The sequence below is a fragment of the Callospermophilus lateralis genome, chromosome 4 (genome assembly GCF_048772815.1).
Source record: "Callospermophilus lateralis isolate mCalLat2 chromosome 4, mCalLat2.hap1, whole genome shotgun sequence".
In the NCBI taxonomy this organism is placed as follows: Eukaryota; Metazoa; Chordata; class Mammalia; order Rodentia; family Sciuridae; genus Callospermophilus; species Callospermophilus lateralis.
Window position 1 is genome coordinate 76322555 of NC_135308.1, and position 17622 is coordinate 76340176.

Here is a 17622-nt window from a genome sequence, read left to right on the forward strand (position 1 = left end):
CACTACCCACACGGTACAAGAAATGGTGAAATCAGTCCTGTTTGACATATGTCTATTTTCTCAGAAGAAAACAGTAGGGGAAAAAATCTTAGAAAAATGCTAGGAACCACTCTCATTTTTATTCTAGGGTCCATAACAAAAATTGCTGAATATGAGAACCATTTTTGCTTGCTCTATAGAGTTAGGTGAGATTAAGAATCAATTTAATATGGATACAATGAGCATCTAGAGAGTGTGGTGGAGCAAAAAAAAAAATTTTTTTTTTTTTACAATATAGAATGTTAATTTCTATAGGAAGCCCCAGAATTTGAATCATTTCCTGAAAAATTACTTCTGTTTTGTCAAGTTTCCTGCTACCAGTTTAGTTAGTAGGCTGTTTCTTTACTGACAGGTCTTCTCATACTTCTATAATTTAACTCTCTTAACTCAATGTGAAAGATATTAGGTGGAGATGACTGACAGTGCTATTTATTCCATGTTAGAGTTGCCTACCACAGCACAAGTCGAGAATGACTACAGATCACAGCAAAAAGGTGAGTTAACCAAGTTAGCTTGGAAGCTGTGTGTAGTGACTCTAGACCATAGATTAATAAGAAGTAGAATAATTTTGGAGTAGAGGGTACAGAAAAATTGAGGATAATCTGAAGAAATACTTTGGGTTCAGTCTGAAGTCATGAATTGGAGTATGGAAATTTGGTATATGGTATGGAATATGTTAGTAGTTCTCAGATAAACTTTTTTTCTAGCCATTTACTTCTATTATCACATCTAATGCCTGGCTAGGACAGTGCATTATTTTTTTTTTATTGCCTCTGAACTAAAGCAAGAACTGTATTGGGAAAAGTTTCTCTCTTTAATCATGTTTGGAGTAAACTTGGACCAGTTATTTAATTTCTAAACATGTTGTTTTTATATGAAATGAGGAAGAGACCAATAATTTTGCTAATTGGTAATGGTAAGATTTTGTCAGAAAAGAAATGAATTCACATTTGTAGGTGTTTTTTCCCCTCATTCTAGTATAGTACCAGAATGGTAATGAGGGATGAAAAGGTGAGAACACTACAGATAAGCAGTCCCTGTGATTCAGGGGATGTTGAGGGCAAACAAACAAACAAACAACCCCCCCCCCCAAAAAAAAAAAAAAAAAAACCTTTATGTAGAATCCTGACAGAACACTGAGACAGATAATAGGGTAAATGCCAAAATTAATATTTGATTTTATATATTAAGCAGATAAGTTCCAGAAGAATATATTCTTTAGTGTAGTTCTTTAAGCTTTCTTATTGCTACATAGTCTTATTGATAATGATTTTTAATGTTGTCTGTCAAAAGCATTGCCAAGGGCTGGGGATGTGGCTCAAGTGCGCTCGCCTGGCATGCGCAGGGCGCTGGGTTCAATCCTTAACACCACATAAAAATAAAATAAAGATGTTGTGTCCACCGAAAACTTAAAAACATAACTATTAAAAAATTCTCTCTCTCTCTCTTAAAAAAAAAAAAAGCATTTCCAAAATATGCTAAATCATTCCCATATACTTGGGCAGTTAGATTTATTTTTATTGCTATAATTATATAGCACATTTTATTTGTGTATTCTTTTCCTTCTTTTGGATTATATCTGTGCTAATTTCTAAGGACTAAAAATATTAATATACATCTTGAAGTATAAGTTCAATTTATCATATAACTGGTGATAAATTGGAACTTAATAGTTGGAACTAGTATAATATAATATGTAATTAATATAAATTAAGAAATCTATTTTACTTTCTCAAATTGGATGGTGTTGTACAACAAAATATAATTATGTTTTGATAAAATTTTATCATTTAACATAACATCTAAAATGAATGTTTATTTCATTAAATGTTCTTGTATGGTTCAAATATATTTAAAAAAAATTTTTTTTTTAGTTGTAGATGGACCTTTATTTTATTTATATACGGTGCTGAGAATTGAACCCAGTGCCTCACACATACTAGGCAAGTGCTCTACCACTGATCCACAACCCCAGTCCTACAAATCTATTTTTTTATGTCACTAGAAATCTAGTGTTTCTGGATTCATCAGTCAAAATATTTGTCATGTGGAATTCTCTCTTTCTAAAGGCATCTCTCTCTGTGAATTTCTTTTAAGCAATTCAGAACAGTTCATAGATACGCATATATACAGAATAATTTATCTAAAATTTAAACAGAAAAATGAGGTACAAATGGGCAAAATTGATTTCCTAATTAAAAGCTTATCAAATAAAGGAGTCAAAACTAGAAGTTGAATGTCTTAAGTTTACATAATTTCACTCTTTACATGTAATTCCTACAGTATCTGACTATGAGACACCTACGATTTTGAAATGAAAAGTTTTGGGGAAAATACTTCCACTTTTCAAACTGAAAGATCATTCTTAGATATAAGTTGTATGCAGCATAATTAATATGAAGTAATGTTTCATCTTTGAGCATTCTTTTTTTCTTTTCATCTTTAAACATTCTGTCAACCTAAACTCACGGTGCTTCCAATAATGGGAGTTTACAAAGCAAAAGGAATTTTTTTTCATTCACTTCTGAGATGCAAGTTATTTTATTTTTGTTTAAATTTTGTTTATTTAAAGATTGAGTAGCTAATACATTCACATGGTTCAAAATTCAAAAGGTACAAAAGAAAATAAGGTAAAAAGTCTCTGTCCTATCTCTATCCCTCCCCATTTGTCTTCTCCAGAGGCAAACAACATATCAGATTCTTGCACAAATCTTAGTACATCCTGTTTGGGGAATGATTCTTTGTTGTTGTTTTTTTGTTTGTTTGTTTTTGAGACAGGGTTTCAATATGTTGCCCAGGCTGGTCTCAAATTTGTGATCCTCCTGACACAGCCTCCAGAATAGCTGGGATTAAAGCATGTGCCACAGCTCCTGGCTTAGAATTCTTTCCCATAACTATATATTTTAAGAATCACTCCTTATCAGCAACAAATAAACAAAACACCCCAAATATTCTGTTGTTAGAAGCTGCAAACACACTTTAGGGGAATATCAAAATATATATGGCCTTTTTTAATATTAATCTTTTAGTTTTAAGTGGACATGATATTTTTATTTTATTTTTTTATGTGGTGCTGAGGATAGAACCCAATGCTTCATGCATGCTAGGTGAACACTCTACCACTGAGCTGCAACCCCAGCCCTATATTTGGTCTTTTATTGATTGGCATTTAGGTTGTATTAAATTTTTTCATTCCACAAAGATAACTGACATGAATAGCCTTGTAAATATGACATTTTGCACATGTTTACGTATCTATAGAAAAATTTTCTTAAAGAGAAATTGCTGGGCTGAAGGGTAAATACCTTTACAATTTTGGTAAATATTGCCAAATTTTCCTTCAACCTCTAAAGAGGTTATACCAACTTGTATTCTCACTACCAAAGTATAAGAACAAGTCACCCACAATTTCAAAGGAAAAAAAGTCTTCTTTAACTTCGTAAAAAAGTATCTTTCTTGAAACAGGTGTTTGTGGTACTTTAGACTTTAAAGCAAGTCCCTGAGAGATTCAGGAAAGAAATCTTTTTTTTTTTTTTAATTGGTACATTATATTTGCTCATAATAGTTGGATTTGTTCTTTTATATTCATAAATGCACACAATAAAGCAATATAATTTGGTTAATATCATTCCTCCAACCCCACCCTTCTTTTCCTTTTTCCTTTCTAGCTTCTACATTTGAGAGAAAATATATGACCCTTGACTTTCTGAGTTTGGTTTATTCAGAAATCTTCATGGCCTGTGTCTTAGTTTCCACTAGACCCAGTTACTTCAAGATCCCATATACAATTCCCTTATCTTTCTTCTGAGGATTTTGTGTTGGATTCTGTTTTTGTAGCTTCTTCCAGGCCTTCTCTTGCTTGCCTTGTGGCCATAGCTCTGGGGCTTCTGAATGCAATTCTTATGAGTTTACTGCTATACCAATGGATTCAGTGCCAGGGTAAGTGCTAATTTAAGGTAAAATTAATCTTTCATTTTATCCATTTTACATTATAAAATGGTATAACATTTGAAAAATGAAAAATAATTCAAATAAAATAAGTTGCCAACTGTATACAACTACTTCCTAAGTGTAGCCTCCTCATTTTTGACAATATGCATTTATATGAGTGTTTATTCTCTTAACAATATTGCAAACAAGTCTTTTTAAAATCTCTCTAATCCTCCCCACCCCAAAACAAGGCTTGGAATAGTTTTGACCATAGAATACTTATAATGTTGAATATTGTTTTTTGGTTTTCCATATTGTGTCATAATAGCTTCCTACTTATTACCACATTTATCATATTTAAATTATAGAATTTATGGTGTTTAACTACTCACATAAGCATTTGGTTGCTTTCATATTTTCTAAAACTAGTTTTCCAAGACTTAGTTCTTTAAGGTCCTTAAATCTGATGATTCAGAGGACTGAGTTTATTTTTTCACAGTCAGGTTCCTAACTTAGGTTTATGTAATGGGGGATAATTAATGCCAAATTACATAGAACTTATTCATTAGGATTCTAAGGGTTCAGCCTCAGGACTCTACCTCACACCAAGTCCTACTTCAACAAAACAAATGGGGAATTTTTGATACAAAGTGGGTCATGATTGTTCGGAAAAAGCACAGATCTATAAGGTGCCAATTTAATAGTCTGAAGTGCTGAACCCTCTATTGGTCCCATGTCAGGCCTTCCCATAGAGAGTCACCTGATCTTCATAGGAGAAGGGCTACCTACTCTACTCCTCTTAAATCTGGAGTAGATATGTGAGTTATTCTGCTATTATTATTATTATGCTAGGGATCAAACCTAGAGCCTTGCAAGAACTCTACCACTGAGCTACATCCACAGTCCTCTGTTCTGCAATCATACATCTACACATATGCTTATGTGATATAATGACACATGCTTGCTCATTGTAGAATTGTGCTTATATGATGAGTTTTTTCAAATATGTGTCATGGAAGTAGAAAATCAATAAAATTATGGAATCTTGTCTGAAATTATCTTGAAAGCTTATTCACTTCTCCTATTTTTCACACTTTTAAATTGGTGCATTTTAGTTGTACATAATGAGGACTTGTTGTTACATGAACACAATATAATAATATGACTTGGCCAATATCACTCTCCCTCTTATTTTTTAAAATATATTTTTTAGTTGTTGATGTACCTTTATTTTTTATTTATTTATATGTGGTGCTGAGGATCAAACCCAGTGCCTCACACATGCTAGGCAAGTGCTCTACCACTGGGCCACAACCTCAGCCCTCCCTCTTATTTTTAAAAGAACTATAATCTAATCATTTTAAAGGAATGAAGATTGTCTATTTAAAAGAACTCAGGAAAATTCTATGCTTTTCACTTTAGCATTAGATATTAGATATGTAACATTAGATATGTTTCTCTGTTAGAATTTTTTTCTTTCTTTCTTTCTTTCTTTTTTTGTAGTACTAGGGATTAAGCCTAGGATCTGGCACAAGCTAAGTAAGTGCTCTACCACTGAGCAACATCCCAGCTCTTTTTATTTTTATTCTGAGACAGGGTTTTGCTAAATTGCCGGGTTGGTTTTGAACTTGTGATTTTCCTGCCTCTGCCTACTGAGTAGGTGGGATTGCAGGTGTGCACTGTTGCACTCAGCAGAAAAAAAGGTTTAAATACCTACAGTAAATCACTTGTGCAGAAGTATAAGTATTTTGTTCAGTTTCCAATGGTGACAGTCATTTTTTTTTTTTTTTTTTTTTTTTTTTTGGTATTGGGGATTGAACTCAGAGGCACTCAACCACTGAGCCACATTCCCAGCCCTATTTTGTATTTTATTTTGAGACAGGGTTTCACTGAGTTACTTAGCACCTCACTTTTACTGAGGCTGGCTTTAAACTTGCGATCCTCCTTACTCAGCCTCCTGAGCCACTGGGATTATAGGTGTGCACCACCGTGCCCAGCTGACAATCTTTAATAATCAACCTTTCATTCTAGTTGTTTGTTCTTTCTAGTTTCTTTCCTTTTTTTAATACACCATATGGGATATCATGTTGACGTTGGATATCCTGAATGATTCTGCCTGATTTAAGAATATACATTATGAAGTTATACAATGTATGTGTCAAACATAAACAGTAAACAGATATGTATCATGCAAATGCAGATTTATTTTATCTGGTAAATATATATCACATGTGCATAGAGGTCTCTGGTGTGAATAATATGCTCTCCACAGTCCCAGGCATGTGTACTACTTTTTCTTTTCTGCTCTTCACAGGCACATCTTTGCCTGGTGAAGAGAAGGCTAGTGGTGTGAAGCATTGTGTTTGAGGCCACACATTATTACGCATTTCTCTAAACCTCAACCTGAAGGTGGTGGGACAAGGAAGACACTGAGAATGCCATATTTCCTTTTATCGTCCTTTTCATTTCCAAATCTATTTGTTCTATAAAGATATGAAACAGGTCTTCTTCCTTTCTAGGGTCCAACTGCTTTACTTATGCCAGCTGTCCTAGCTGCCCAGATCTCTGGATGAGACATGGTAACCATTGTTATTATTTTTCAATGAAGAAAATGAACTGGAATTCTAGTCTGCACTTTTGTTTAGCTGAAGACTCAGATCTCCTGATGATAACGGACAACCAGGAAATGGTAAATACAAACATTTAGAAAATGTAGTTTTTATTTTTTAATGATTGCTGTTCAAATGTGCCAGGTATCTTCTTTAAGCAGCAAAAGGAGCCTGTGATCTTGGGGGAGGCTGTATTCTTCCCTTTCCCTCTCCTCCTCTTGTTTTCTCCGGCTCCACTCTTGCCTTTTCCCCTCTCCTTCCCTACTCCTTAACTACTATCTGACCTAATTACCCTCAGATATAGCAACCAGGTGCTGTGTAGGTATATATGTGTATGTGTGTAAGTGTTGGAGGTGACAGGATTGGGAGTATTACAGAGAGGAAATAGAACTGAAGTCCGGGTCTAACTAAAACAAGCATCTGGGCTTGTAGGTTCAGTGATCTCGTGTTTGGGGTGGGTAGATCATTTGAGCCTTGGAATTTGAGTACAACTGGGCAACATAGTGAGACCCTGTCTCAAAAAGAAAAAGGAAAACACACACACACACAAAAAAAAAAAAAAAAAAAAAAGAAAGAAAGAAAGAAAGAAGAAAAAAAAAAGAAAAAAAAGAAAGAAAAAAGGAAAAGAAAAAAAAAGGGAGAAAAAGATTTGGGCATGGTAGTGCTTGCCTGTAATCCCAGTGGCTCTGGAGGCTGAGGCAGGAGGATGGTAGAGTTTAAAGCCAGCCTCAGAAACTTAGTGAGGCCCTAAGCAATTTAGCAAGATCCTGTCTCAAAATAAAAATAAAAAGGGCTGGGGCTGGGGCTGAGTGGTTAGCACCCCTGAGTTCAATCTGTGGTACAAAAAAAAAAAAAAAAAAAAAAGAAAAAAAAAAGAAACATAAGAACTAAAAACAAGAAGGTAGCAAGTTCCTATACAAAAGTCAGTGAATTTGGGAAGGAGTGGAAAAAGAAAGATCCTAGGGGTAAAAAGATCATGGCAGGGGCTTAAATGTCTTCTTTTTAAATATTTTTTCATTCATTGAAATTCAGTAAGTTTCAGACTGGGAAACAATGTCCAAAAAGTTGGATGGAAGAAAGGAAACTGTGTGTGTGTATGTGTGTGTGTGTGTGTGTGTGCGCACATGTGTGTGTGCATGTATGATCATGAACATCTTGCAGAATTCAGCAGTTGGGATTCCATTTCCTATAGTCCTCTCAAATCCTTCATATCCACCTAACATCTGTTAGTCCTATGGCATCTCAAGGCAATACAAGGAATTCATGTTCCAGGCACAAAAATCAATCAACTTCAATCCTAATATGAAGAAAATAAGAAATCCTAGCTTGATTTTTAGGATTTAGAAATCCTAGTGTGATTTTTTGATTTTTCATGCTGACTTTTATATGTTTTGATAGTCACATTTTCTTTTTTTGAGTAGAATCATGTCACAGAGAACACTTTATTATGAATTAAACTGTATTAACATCCCTTGGAGAAATCCAGAGAGGCAATTTCTCTATAGCACTTACGTAGAACATATAGCCCCTAATTTTTATAGCTTCCTATTTTAAGAAAAGATTAAAGAATTTTGATTCTTATTTTCAAATAGACAAAAATTTCTATGAAAGGAATACTCCATGATTTGAAATTCTTGATAGAATTTAAACTTCAAATCATTCCACCTCTGTGATTGATGTATCCTTTATGTCTTCCCTGAGCTAAGGCAGAATGCATTGGGCTCTATTAATTAGATGTGAAATCTTTGTTTTATGGTTTCTGATAATAATAGCCTGGTTTTCTGGACTTCATGGCAGCACTCCTACTCTCATTCTGATGTAGCTGCATCTGAGGACCTGAGCTGACTGCAGCCAATAGCAGAAGTGAGCAACGAGCTTGAAACATTTGCCCAACATTGCAAATACCAATAAACAGGAGTACTGAGTCATAATGAAACACATTGCCACAGAAAATTGTGATATGACAGCTACTTAAATTATACAGTGTGACAATGAGAGATAAGGAGGGAAAAGAATAGGGTAGAGAATATCTGGGAGTTGGAGATACTTCTGTTTCTCTGAGGTATTCAGAGGAAGAAAGAGACCTACAGGGATTTTGTCCTTCCTTTCTTTCCTTACATCCCTTGCATCTGTGTCCACTGTTGGGTAAAGTGAACAGAGTTAAATTGGCTGCATTTTCAAGATGAGACTATTTTCTCTTAAGACCTTTGGTTCAAGTCAGTATTGGAAAGGGTAAATATCTCCGTTAGATTTAATAACCATAGATAAGTTTTACTTTTGACATTCCTGAGGATTCTTGCTTGATTCTCTGTGTTCTTTTTCTCCAGCTTTTGTCATATTCTGCAGAACCAAATTTACATATCCAATTTTCAGAGTCTCTTGTCCTAGCATTGTTATTCTTTTGATCTTAAGGCAAGGTTTATATACTATTTTAGGATATGTGTGATGTTCCTAGTATTATGCTTGGGTCTGAACAGTTACCAAAAGAACATATTTTTTAAAAAAGATGTGTATCTGGCCTGGTTAAGACAGAAGTTTTTCAAACTGGCATTCCATTGGTGAATATTGCTAGAGAATGACGTGCTATATGCTGGAGGCTAAATGCCTGTTAAGAAAACTCTTTTTACACTTTTAAGTAATATGTTCAGTGTTCTTCTTCTTCAGCCTCCAGACGTTTGTGAAATACCTCTAAAGTTAAAGCAGTAGATCCAATCAATTTTAAATTTTATGAGTACTCTGTATTGTACTTTTTTTCAAGTCAATTACATTCATTACCTCAAATTGTTTACAAAAATAAGTGTCTGAAGAAAAATTTAGTAATGATATTAGAAAATATGAGACTGTTTAAAAACACATGGGTTTCTACTGTTTTGGAACATCCTGCATTTTATGTTCTGCTTTTATCACATAACATTATTTCTTCTTTTTTTTTAATTTGTTCTAAGTAGTTATAATGACATTATCTCATTCCTGTTTTTTTCTAACACTAAATTATTTCAGGCAATTTTTAAAAATTATGAAATATTTATTTAAAAAAATTATTTTTAATAATTCTGCATTACTCTGCTTTGCTTAAATATTTTCACATTAGACAAAATTCTGTCTATGCCCAATTATTATGATCTATGAGCATATTTATATAAATTATTTTTATTGGGGTCATTTATATTATTTTATATTAGAATCCCTAAAGTTAGGTTGGTTAATAAAAAATGACTCATTTAATAGCTTTGATATGTTATCAGTTATTATTTTTTTTTTTTAAAGAAAGAGTGAGAGAGAGTGAGAAAGAGGGAGAGAGAGAGAGAGAATTTTTTTTAATATTTATTTTTTAGTATTTGGCGGACACAACATCTTTGTCTGTATGTGGTGCTGAGGATCGAACCCGGGCCGCACGCATGCCAGGCGAGCGTGCTACCGCTTGAGCCACATCCCCAGCCCTATCAGTTATTCTTGATAGTTGAATAATATAGATGCTTTATATAAACCATGTTAATTTTGTCAGTTTAAGGAGTTTGTTTTGTGCCTTAATAGTATTTTAATTTCAATTTAAAATATTACTTACAAAAAATGTGTGTCTGTGTGTGTATGTCTGTGTGTATAAGGTAAAAATATCAACCTACAAAAAAATGAAAGAAAAGAAAAAATGAATCTGATTTAATTTGTTTGAGTCCTGTCTTTACCTTGCTTGTTACTTCTAGTTCTTGCAAGTTTTTTTTCAACAATAAAAATGAGTATTACTAAAGTGATGCAGCTCTTAAGTGCTCTAGTTCATACACTCTCTGGGGGATAATATTTCTGAGTTAACACCTTTATACTTTCATGCTTTTTTTTTTTTTTTGCCACACACATGCATACACGCATACATGCACCCACACACAAATTTGCTGAGTACATAGAAAAGTAATTGCACTCTGGGTTGAAGGCTCTTCCAAATAGGAAGATTTTCAAGTGAAAGTGATGCAGTAAAAATTTTCAATATATAGCCTCAGCAGTAGGAAGTAGTAAAAAGAAGTGCTCAGGTGGCTCAGAATTATATGGGTACTGAAAATTACATAGTGCAGGAATGGAGTTTGTAAGTGGGCATCAATTAATCCTAGCTTTTCAGATGCTAACTGAAAAATCTGAGAAGAGCTTTATCCATTTTGCCATTCCCCCTCTGTCTGGGAAGGTCTCATTTGAGTTGAGACTGAGACCTAAATGACAGCCACATGAGAACCTAGGGGAAGGTATTGCAGATAGAGGGAAAAGCTATGCAAAGACCCTAGAGGAAGAATGCATTTGGCATGTTAAAGGAGCAGAAAGAAAGTGCATGGGGCTGGAATTTAGTAAGTGAGTAAATAGTTGGTAAGGGCCAGACTAAGCAAGACTGTATACATAGTGAAAATTTTAGATTTTTAGGACCAAAACCTAAAGAAGAGAAAATAGAAATTATTTAGACATGGAAAATACCACAAAAGCTTCTTGTACTTCCTATAGCATCTTTTCTGGGAGTGCAAAGAGATTTCATGCCTTTCCTGACTTTATAATAGGAAGTCTTTATTTTCTGATAAGAAGTCCAATTAGTTAAAAGGAAATGGCTCAGTGTAGCCCACGAATCCTTATTGTTCAGCAATCATTTTCCAGGAGTAGAATAAAAATGACATAAAAATGGGATGTCTGCTGGTATCATAATCACTACATTGAGTTGGAATTTTACTGCTTTCTTGGTTTCTGAATAAAAAGCACTGTTTCCTCCTAAAGAAATTATCAACTGATTCAATTCATATTCGAGTGATTAAGCTGTCTTTAGAAAATATTTAAAGTGTAATCATTCATTATGCTAACAGCAATTCTTACACCAAAATTAATCTTCTTGAATTTATCTTTTATGTATAGAGGTAATTCCCATAGGATATAAACTTTAAGAACTGTAAAACCATACAGAGTAAAGCATCGTTTATCTGTTCCTTTGGAGAGCATGACACATATAAGTGGTGTAACCAATTTAAATTTGCCTTAGTCTTGTTCTCTTGAGAATGTTTTTTTTCTCGTCATATATAAGATTGATGAGGATTTGGAAAATGAGCTTGGTGAGAAAACACAAGTGTATTGCTATAGGATCAATCATAAGTTATGCATTCAGTGATGAGAAAGAGGACTGCGTCTGCAACAATGTTTGGTTTCTTTCTTTTCAGTACCTATCAGGTGTTCCATCTAATCAAGGAGGAAGTTGCAATGAAAGGTAGAGATGTAGCATTATCTTATCTCTCACATCAGAATATAATATAGACATAAAGGTCAATTGTAGGAAGCTGCTCCTCCTTGCAATCAATAGATCTCTAGAATTAGAAATTAAAAGAGGGATGAGTTATTTAGGGTGGATGCTTGTTGTAGTCAGGTTGGGCTGGTAAAATAAAATCCCTTAGCATGAGTGGCTTGAACAACAGGCATTTATTTATCTCTCACAATTCTGGAGGCTGGGAAGTTCAAGATCAAGGTACTCGTAAATTTAGTTCCTGATGGGTGCCACTTCCAGTTTACAGAGGGCTCCCTTTTTGTTGTGTCTTCATTTGGTGCAAAGAGAGCTTAGGTCTCTTATTTAAGGGCACATAAGCCACCGGAGCTCTACCTTCATCACTTCACGTAAACCTAATTACCTCTTAAAGATTCCACCTTCCCAAGCCTTGCCATTGAGGGCTGGGGCTTAAACATATGGATTTTGTGAAAGGTGGACCAAAACTTTCAGTCTTCCACAGCGGCAATGGGGGAGGTCTGAAGAATAATTATTCACCATGACAACAGAACCTCTTTAATTTGCTGCATCTTTCTCATCTTTCCTCATCATCTTCAATCTCCCCTTTAGAGCTTGCTTAAAGATTTCATCCGTGAGAATTTTCACTGGATTGGTCTGAGGAATAATTCTGGCTGGAGGTGGGAAGATGGATCAGCTTTAAACTTGTCAAGGTAAAGGGCTTCAAAGGAGTGAAACAAAATAACAAGGAGGAGGAAGCTGAGGGAAAGAAAAAAATGACATGACTCAGGGCTTGATAAATAGATGAAGGATAGCAGGTACAGAGGAGAGGAAAGGCTGTGAGGAGAAGAAAATAAGGGCCAAAAAAGGGAATGAAGAGTGGGTGGACAGCGGGAAAGGGGGAAAAAGGGTGATTTTTATTTTTTTTTATTTTTTAGTTGTAGTTGGACACAATACCTTTATTTTATTTATTTATTTTATGTGGTGCTGAGGATTGAACCCAGGTTCTTCCATGTGATAGGTGAGCCACAACCCCCGATCCCCAAAAGTGATATTTTAGAGGGAGGCTAATGAAAATTTTTAAAAATATTTATTTTTATGTGGTGCTGAGGATTGAACCCAGGACCTTGCATGTGCTAGACAGGCACTCTACTGCTGAGCCACAACCCCAGCCCTGAAAAATTTTTATTCTTCTATTGTTTCGGGAGTTGAGTGAGAAAGAATTTGCTCAATTTTTATCCTTTCATGCTTTTCAACTCCCTTACTGTACATGTTGCCACAAGTGATGGACTTTTCTGAATTCTTACAGGATTATTTCTAATAGCTGGATACAGACGTGTGGTGCCATCAATGAAGATGGTCTTCAAGCTTCCAGCTGTGAAGTTCCTTTGCAGTACATCTGTAAGAAGGTCAGACGTTGATGCAAGGCAGAACTGTACTGAATCTCTGATCTGTCATGTATATTTGAAAAGAGGGGAGTGGCCATTGGGCTTCTGGGCCATGAGAATATATTTAGTGAATGCAAAGCCTACTAACATAATGGTATTAGATGAAAGACTAATGTGGCCTCTAGAGATTGATACTGTACTGCTGGTTTCTCTTAGAGACAATTTAAGTATTATGTTAATAATAATACTTAAAGATCATATTTAGGCAAATTTATAAAATAGATAAAAGTTTGCTTTTAGTAGTTTCACGCTATCTGCTCATGCTGGTTCCCATATTCCCCACCTCTACCATCTCTGTCAAAGCTATACCTATTCTTCTATCAAAGGCTGAATGGATCAAGAAATGTTGTATACATACATAGTGGAAAATTATTCAGCCATCAAAAGAATGAAATCCTATCATTTATAGTAACATGGATGAGCCTGGAGGACATTATGTTAAGAGAAATAAATCAGACACAGAAAGACAAATACCTTATGTTCTCATGTGTGAAAACTAAAAAAGGTTGATCTCATATTTGTAGAAAGTAGAATAGTGGACCAGAGGCTGTGAAGGGAGGAGGGTGGTAGAATTTAGTTAACCATTAGATTGAGGAGTAATTTCTAGTGTTCCATAAAACAGTAGGTTGACTAGGTTAACAACAATTTATTGTGGATTTCAAAACAGCCAGAAGAGAGGACTTTGAATGTTTCTATGTGTTTGATATGATGGCTATGTTTATTAGCCTGGATTGATCATTATACATTTTATGCATGAATTGAAATATTACACTCTACTCTACAAATATGTATGATTAATATGTGTCAATTAAAAATAAAAACCAAAGACGACATAAACTTTTCTGTGTTTTATTTATTATGAGCTGATCTGAAGAAATCTCTGTAAATATGTATTATTGCTCATGTCCTAGAGAGGTTTTATGTTTTGATGGGTTACTATGTTAACTTCCTCTTGAGCATATATTTTTTGTCCTAACGCTGACCCTTTGCAGATAAAATTATATTCTAAAGAATATTGCCAACTGTGAGAAAATACACAGTGGAAAGTGGGTGAGAAGCTTTGTGTTTCTCAGCTCTTCACACTTACATAAAGACTGAGTCTGGTTTTTCTGAGCATTCATAGATGTGGTTGAATAACCCAAGGTGTGACTATCTTTTCTATGCAGCTGATATGTGATTTGTGTATTGATTTCATGACAGTTGTTAATCTAATAAGGCATTTTCATAGATGAAAGTTTACAGAAGCAGTTTATATGGTTGGGTTTCCAAATTTTTTTAGGCACTAATGCAGCAAAAATGAGAAAACTTCATTATTTCTCCATAGTGGAGTCTGGACATACATAAGGAGAAAAGGTGCTGTTTAAAGATACAAGAGACATTACTTAAATAGGCCAAAATTCTGTGATGTTTTTACCAGATTGTCATTTGTTTTGTTTCTTTCATCATTCATACTTTTTATAAAAATATTTTTTTTAAATTATAGATGGACACAATATCTTTATTTTTGTTTATTTTCTTTATTTTTGTTTATTTATTTTTATGTGATGCTGAGGATTGAACCCAGGGCCTCATGCGTGTGAGGCAGGCACTCTACCACTGAGCTATAACTCCAGCCCCTTATACTTTTTTTTTTCTACCACTGCATCTCAAACACCTAAGATAGTGCTTACATTCAGTGAATATTAAATAAATACATGGATGAATAAAAGAAATAAACTTAAAAATATCCTAGCTGTTTTTGTTAACCCATCAGTTAGAAGTATTAAAGGCAAGAAAAACAGGATATCCTAATCCTCTCTTAACTACCCATTAACTAGGTCAGTAGCTGACTCTAAAAAGGCAAAGGGTAAGATTAATCTGGATATTATGCTCACAGAAAGAAGTAGTAGAAACAAGCTGCTTATAACCTCTTAACTTTGGTTCTGGAGCAAGGGTGTCCCTGCTTTATGGATATGATCGTAATGACATCAACTTTGTTAAGGATGTAATGATAGTGATTTCATTTGGGCCACTGCTTGGTTGCCACAGGCTGCACAGTTTCATTCATTTAAATGAATGAAGGGGCATTGCTAAGCCTTTAGATTCTCACCTGAGCAAGCAGGATATATGTGCTTTCCTTTGTAAGGTAAGCTCAGACTTCTTGTAAGCTTTTCTTAGCTGTTGTGAGGTTGGGTTGTATTCATCACTGCTTAGTCTTCATTAAGGATGTTACAATAGAATTAGCAGTTGTTTATTTATTCCTTAGACTTATTACTTAGGAGCTAAGTTTAGTTATTGACTCAGCTCCTTTACTTTGCCTGATGTAATAAAGTTTGGTAAAAACTAGCAACTGAATATTTTCTCTCAGGATCTAAATTTCACAGTTGATTCCTTTGATGAACATCATACAATAAACATATCTAGGATGTGCAATATTTAGAATAAAACATTATTAAGACAGTAACACAGCAGTAACAAAATGGGAATGAAGAAAATCCAGAGAGGGAAAAAACCTCTATGGAGGCTACTCATATATTTAAGGCTCAGTAGGGAAAGATTAGATAATCCTTTTAATATAGCAAGAACCTAAGCTCTTGTCCTTTTCATCTTTTGTTATTTTATTTTACTTTAATAATTGTTTTTTGGACCTTGGGTACAGCCACTAGAGTTAATCAATCAAACTCCTCATTTTGTGAAGTCAGCTTCTTTCACATATATGTGTCTCTCAGGGTCTGTTTATCTTTCCGTTTCTTTCTGTATACCCACATCCATTCACCTTTCCTGCAAAGGAGCACACTTTGCTGTTAGATTCCTTAAGTGTGCTTGTTTCCTTATGAAATAGTTTTCATCTTCCTTTGTTTCATATTTAATTAAATGATTTTAAATATATCTCACTGTTTTCTTTTTTCACCAGTGTTAAGTTTTTGAAATCTATCCATGTTGCTCTATGTGCTTGTAATTCATCCTTTTATCTGCTGTGTAGTATATCCATTTGATGTATCCATTCTCTCAATGACAGACATTCAGTTTGCCTTTGTTTCTCTATTTCCAAAAATGCAGGAATGAATATCCTCTACATATTCCTACTCCCAACTCTTCCTCCACCTCAAGTAATGGTCCTACTCTGTTATTTAGATAACAAACTAGAGAGTTTACTGATTGATTCTTTCCTTTCTTCCTTTCCTTCCCACTCTGTTCATTCCTTTATCCTTTTTCTCTCCCTTTCCCCTCTCCCTCCCTCTCCATCCTCCCTCCCTTCCTTCTCTTTCTCTTTCTCTTCTCTTCCCTCCCTCCCTCCCTCTTTTTCTTTCTGTCCTTCCCCTCCCTCCTTTCTTTCTTCCTTCTTTTTCTTTCCCAGGAAGCCTGTTGCACTGAGCTACAAACCCACCATTAAAAAAAAAAAACCCAAAACAGTTCTGTTGAGGTACATTTGACATACAGTTAAGTGGAACATTTTATTATATATAATTTATTTTATATACAATTTTATTAATTTTAATATATATCTCTCCGTGAAATCATCAACACAATCAAGATAGTGAATGTGTCAATTACTCACAATGGGTTCCTTGTGATGTTTTGTATTTCTTTTCTTTCTCCTTCTGTCCCCTAGTTCTTCCATTTTCTTAGGAAATTCCCATTCTAATTTCTGTCACTATATATGAAATTGTATATTCTGAAGTTTTATAGTATGTAGAGAAACATTCACTATGTACTCATTTTTTTTTACAAATTTTATGATTCATCCTTGTATTTATCAATATTTTAGATTTTTATTGCTAATAATCTATTGTATGGATTTATCATATCATATTAACTGTTCAATTATTTATGAAAATTTAGGTTGTTTCTACTAAATAATTGAATTAACTGTTCAATTATTTATGAAAATTTAGTTGCGTCTACTAAAACAGTTTTATAGCTATTGTGAACATTTGGGTACAAGTCTTTGTATGGACGTAGACCTTGTTTTCTCTTTGGCAAATAACCTAAGAGGTGGGATAACTGGATTAAATATAGGTGTACATTTTATTCTATTTTTTCTTTATAAGTTGATATTATTTAAAAATGACTGATCATAATTGTATACACTTATAGAGTACAATATTTTTATATTATTAAGCTTGTTTTTAATGCAGATCTTATCTTGACATTAAATGCAAATATACTGACAGCTAACTGTTTCAATAATCCATATCACATTGGGTTTCCTTCAGTTTCTCAAGTACATTTTGCTCCTTCTCACCACAGGGCCTTTGCATCTTCCATTTTCACTGGACATTCTTTGTCCTCTGCTACATGATTTAGACATTCATCTTTCAGTGGACAATAAAAACAAACTGCCAGTTCCTCCAAGACAGCCTTTCTTGGGCTACAGTTGTAT

The 17622-nt window shown here is 34.3% G+C and overlaps 1 protein-coding gene across 1 annotated transcript; it reads left to right on the forward strand.

Moving 5' to 3' along the window:
- The first annotated feature begins 451 nt into the window (after positions 1-451).
- On the forward strand, positions 452-13232 carry Klrg1 (killer cell lectin like receptor G1). Its single transcript, XM_076855319.1, has 6 exons — positions 452-533; positions 2895-2897; positions 3877-3978; positions 6489-6658; positions 12424-12524; positions 13121-13232. The coding sequence occupies exons 1-6, from the start codon at positions 452-454 to the stop codon at positions 13230-13232; spliced, it is 570 nt and encodes a 189-aa protein (XP_076711434.1).
- The last annotated feature ends 4390 nt before the right edge of the window (positions 13233-17622 follow it).

Coding starts and splice junctions, on each gene's coding strand:
- Klrg1 (XM_076855319.1), top strand. CDS start 452: ATGACTGACAGTGCTATTTATTCCATGTTAGAGTTGCCTACCACAGCA. Junction 3,979..6,488: donor CCAATGGATTCAGTGCCAGG/GTAAGTGCTAAT, acceptor CTTCCTTTCTAG/GGTCCAACTGCTTTACTTAT. Junction 6,659..12,423: donor TAACGGACAACCAGGAAATG/GTAAATACAAAC, acceptor TCTCCCCTTTAG/AGCTTGCTTAAAGATTTCAT.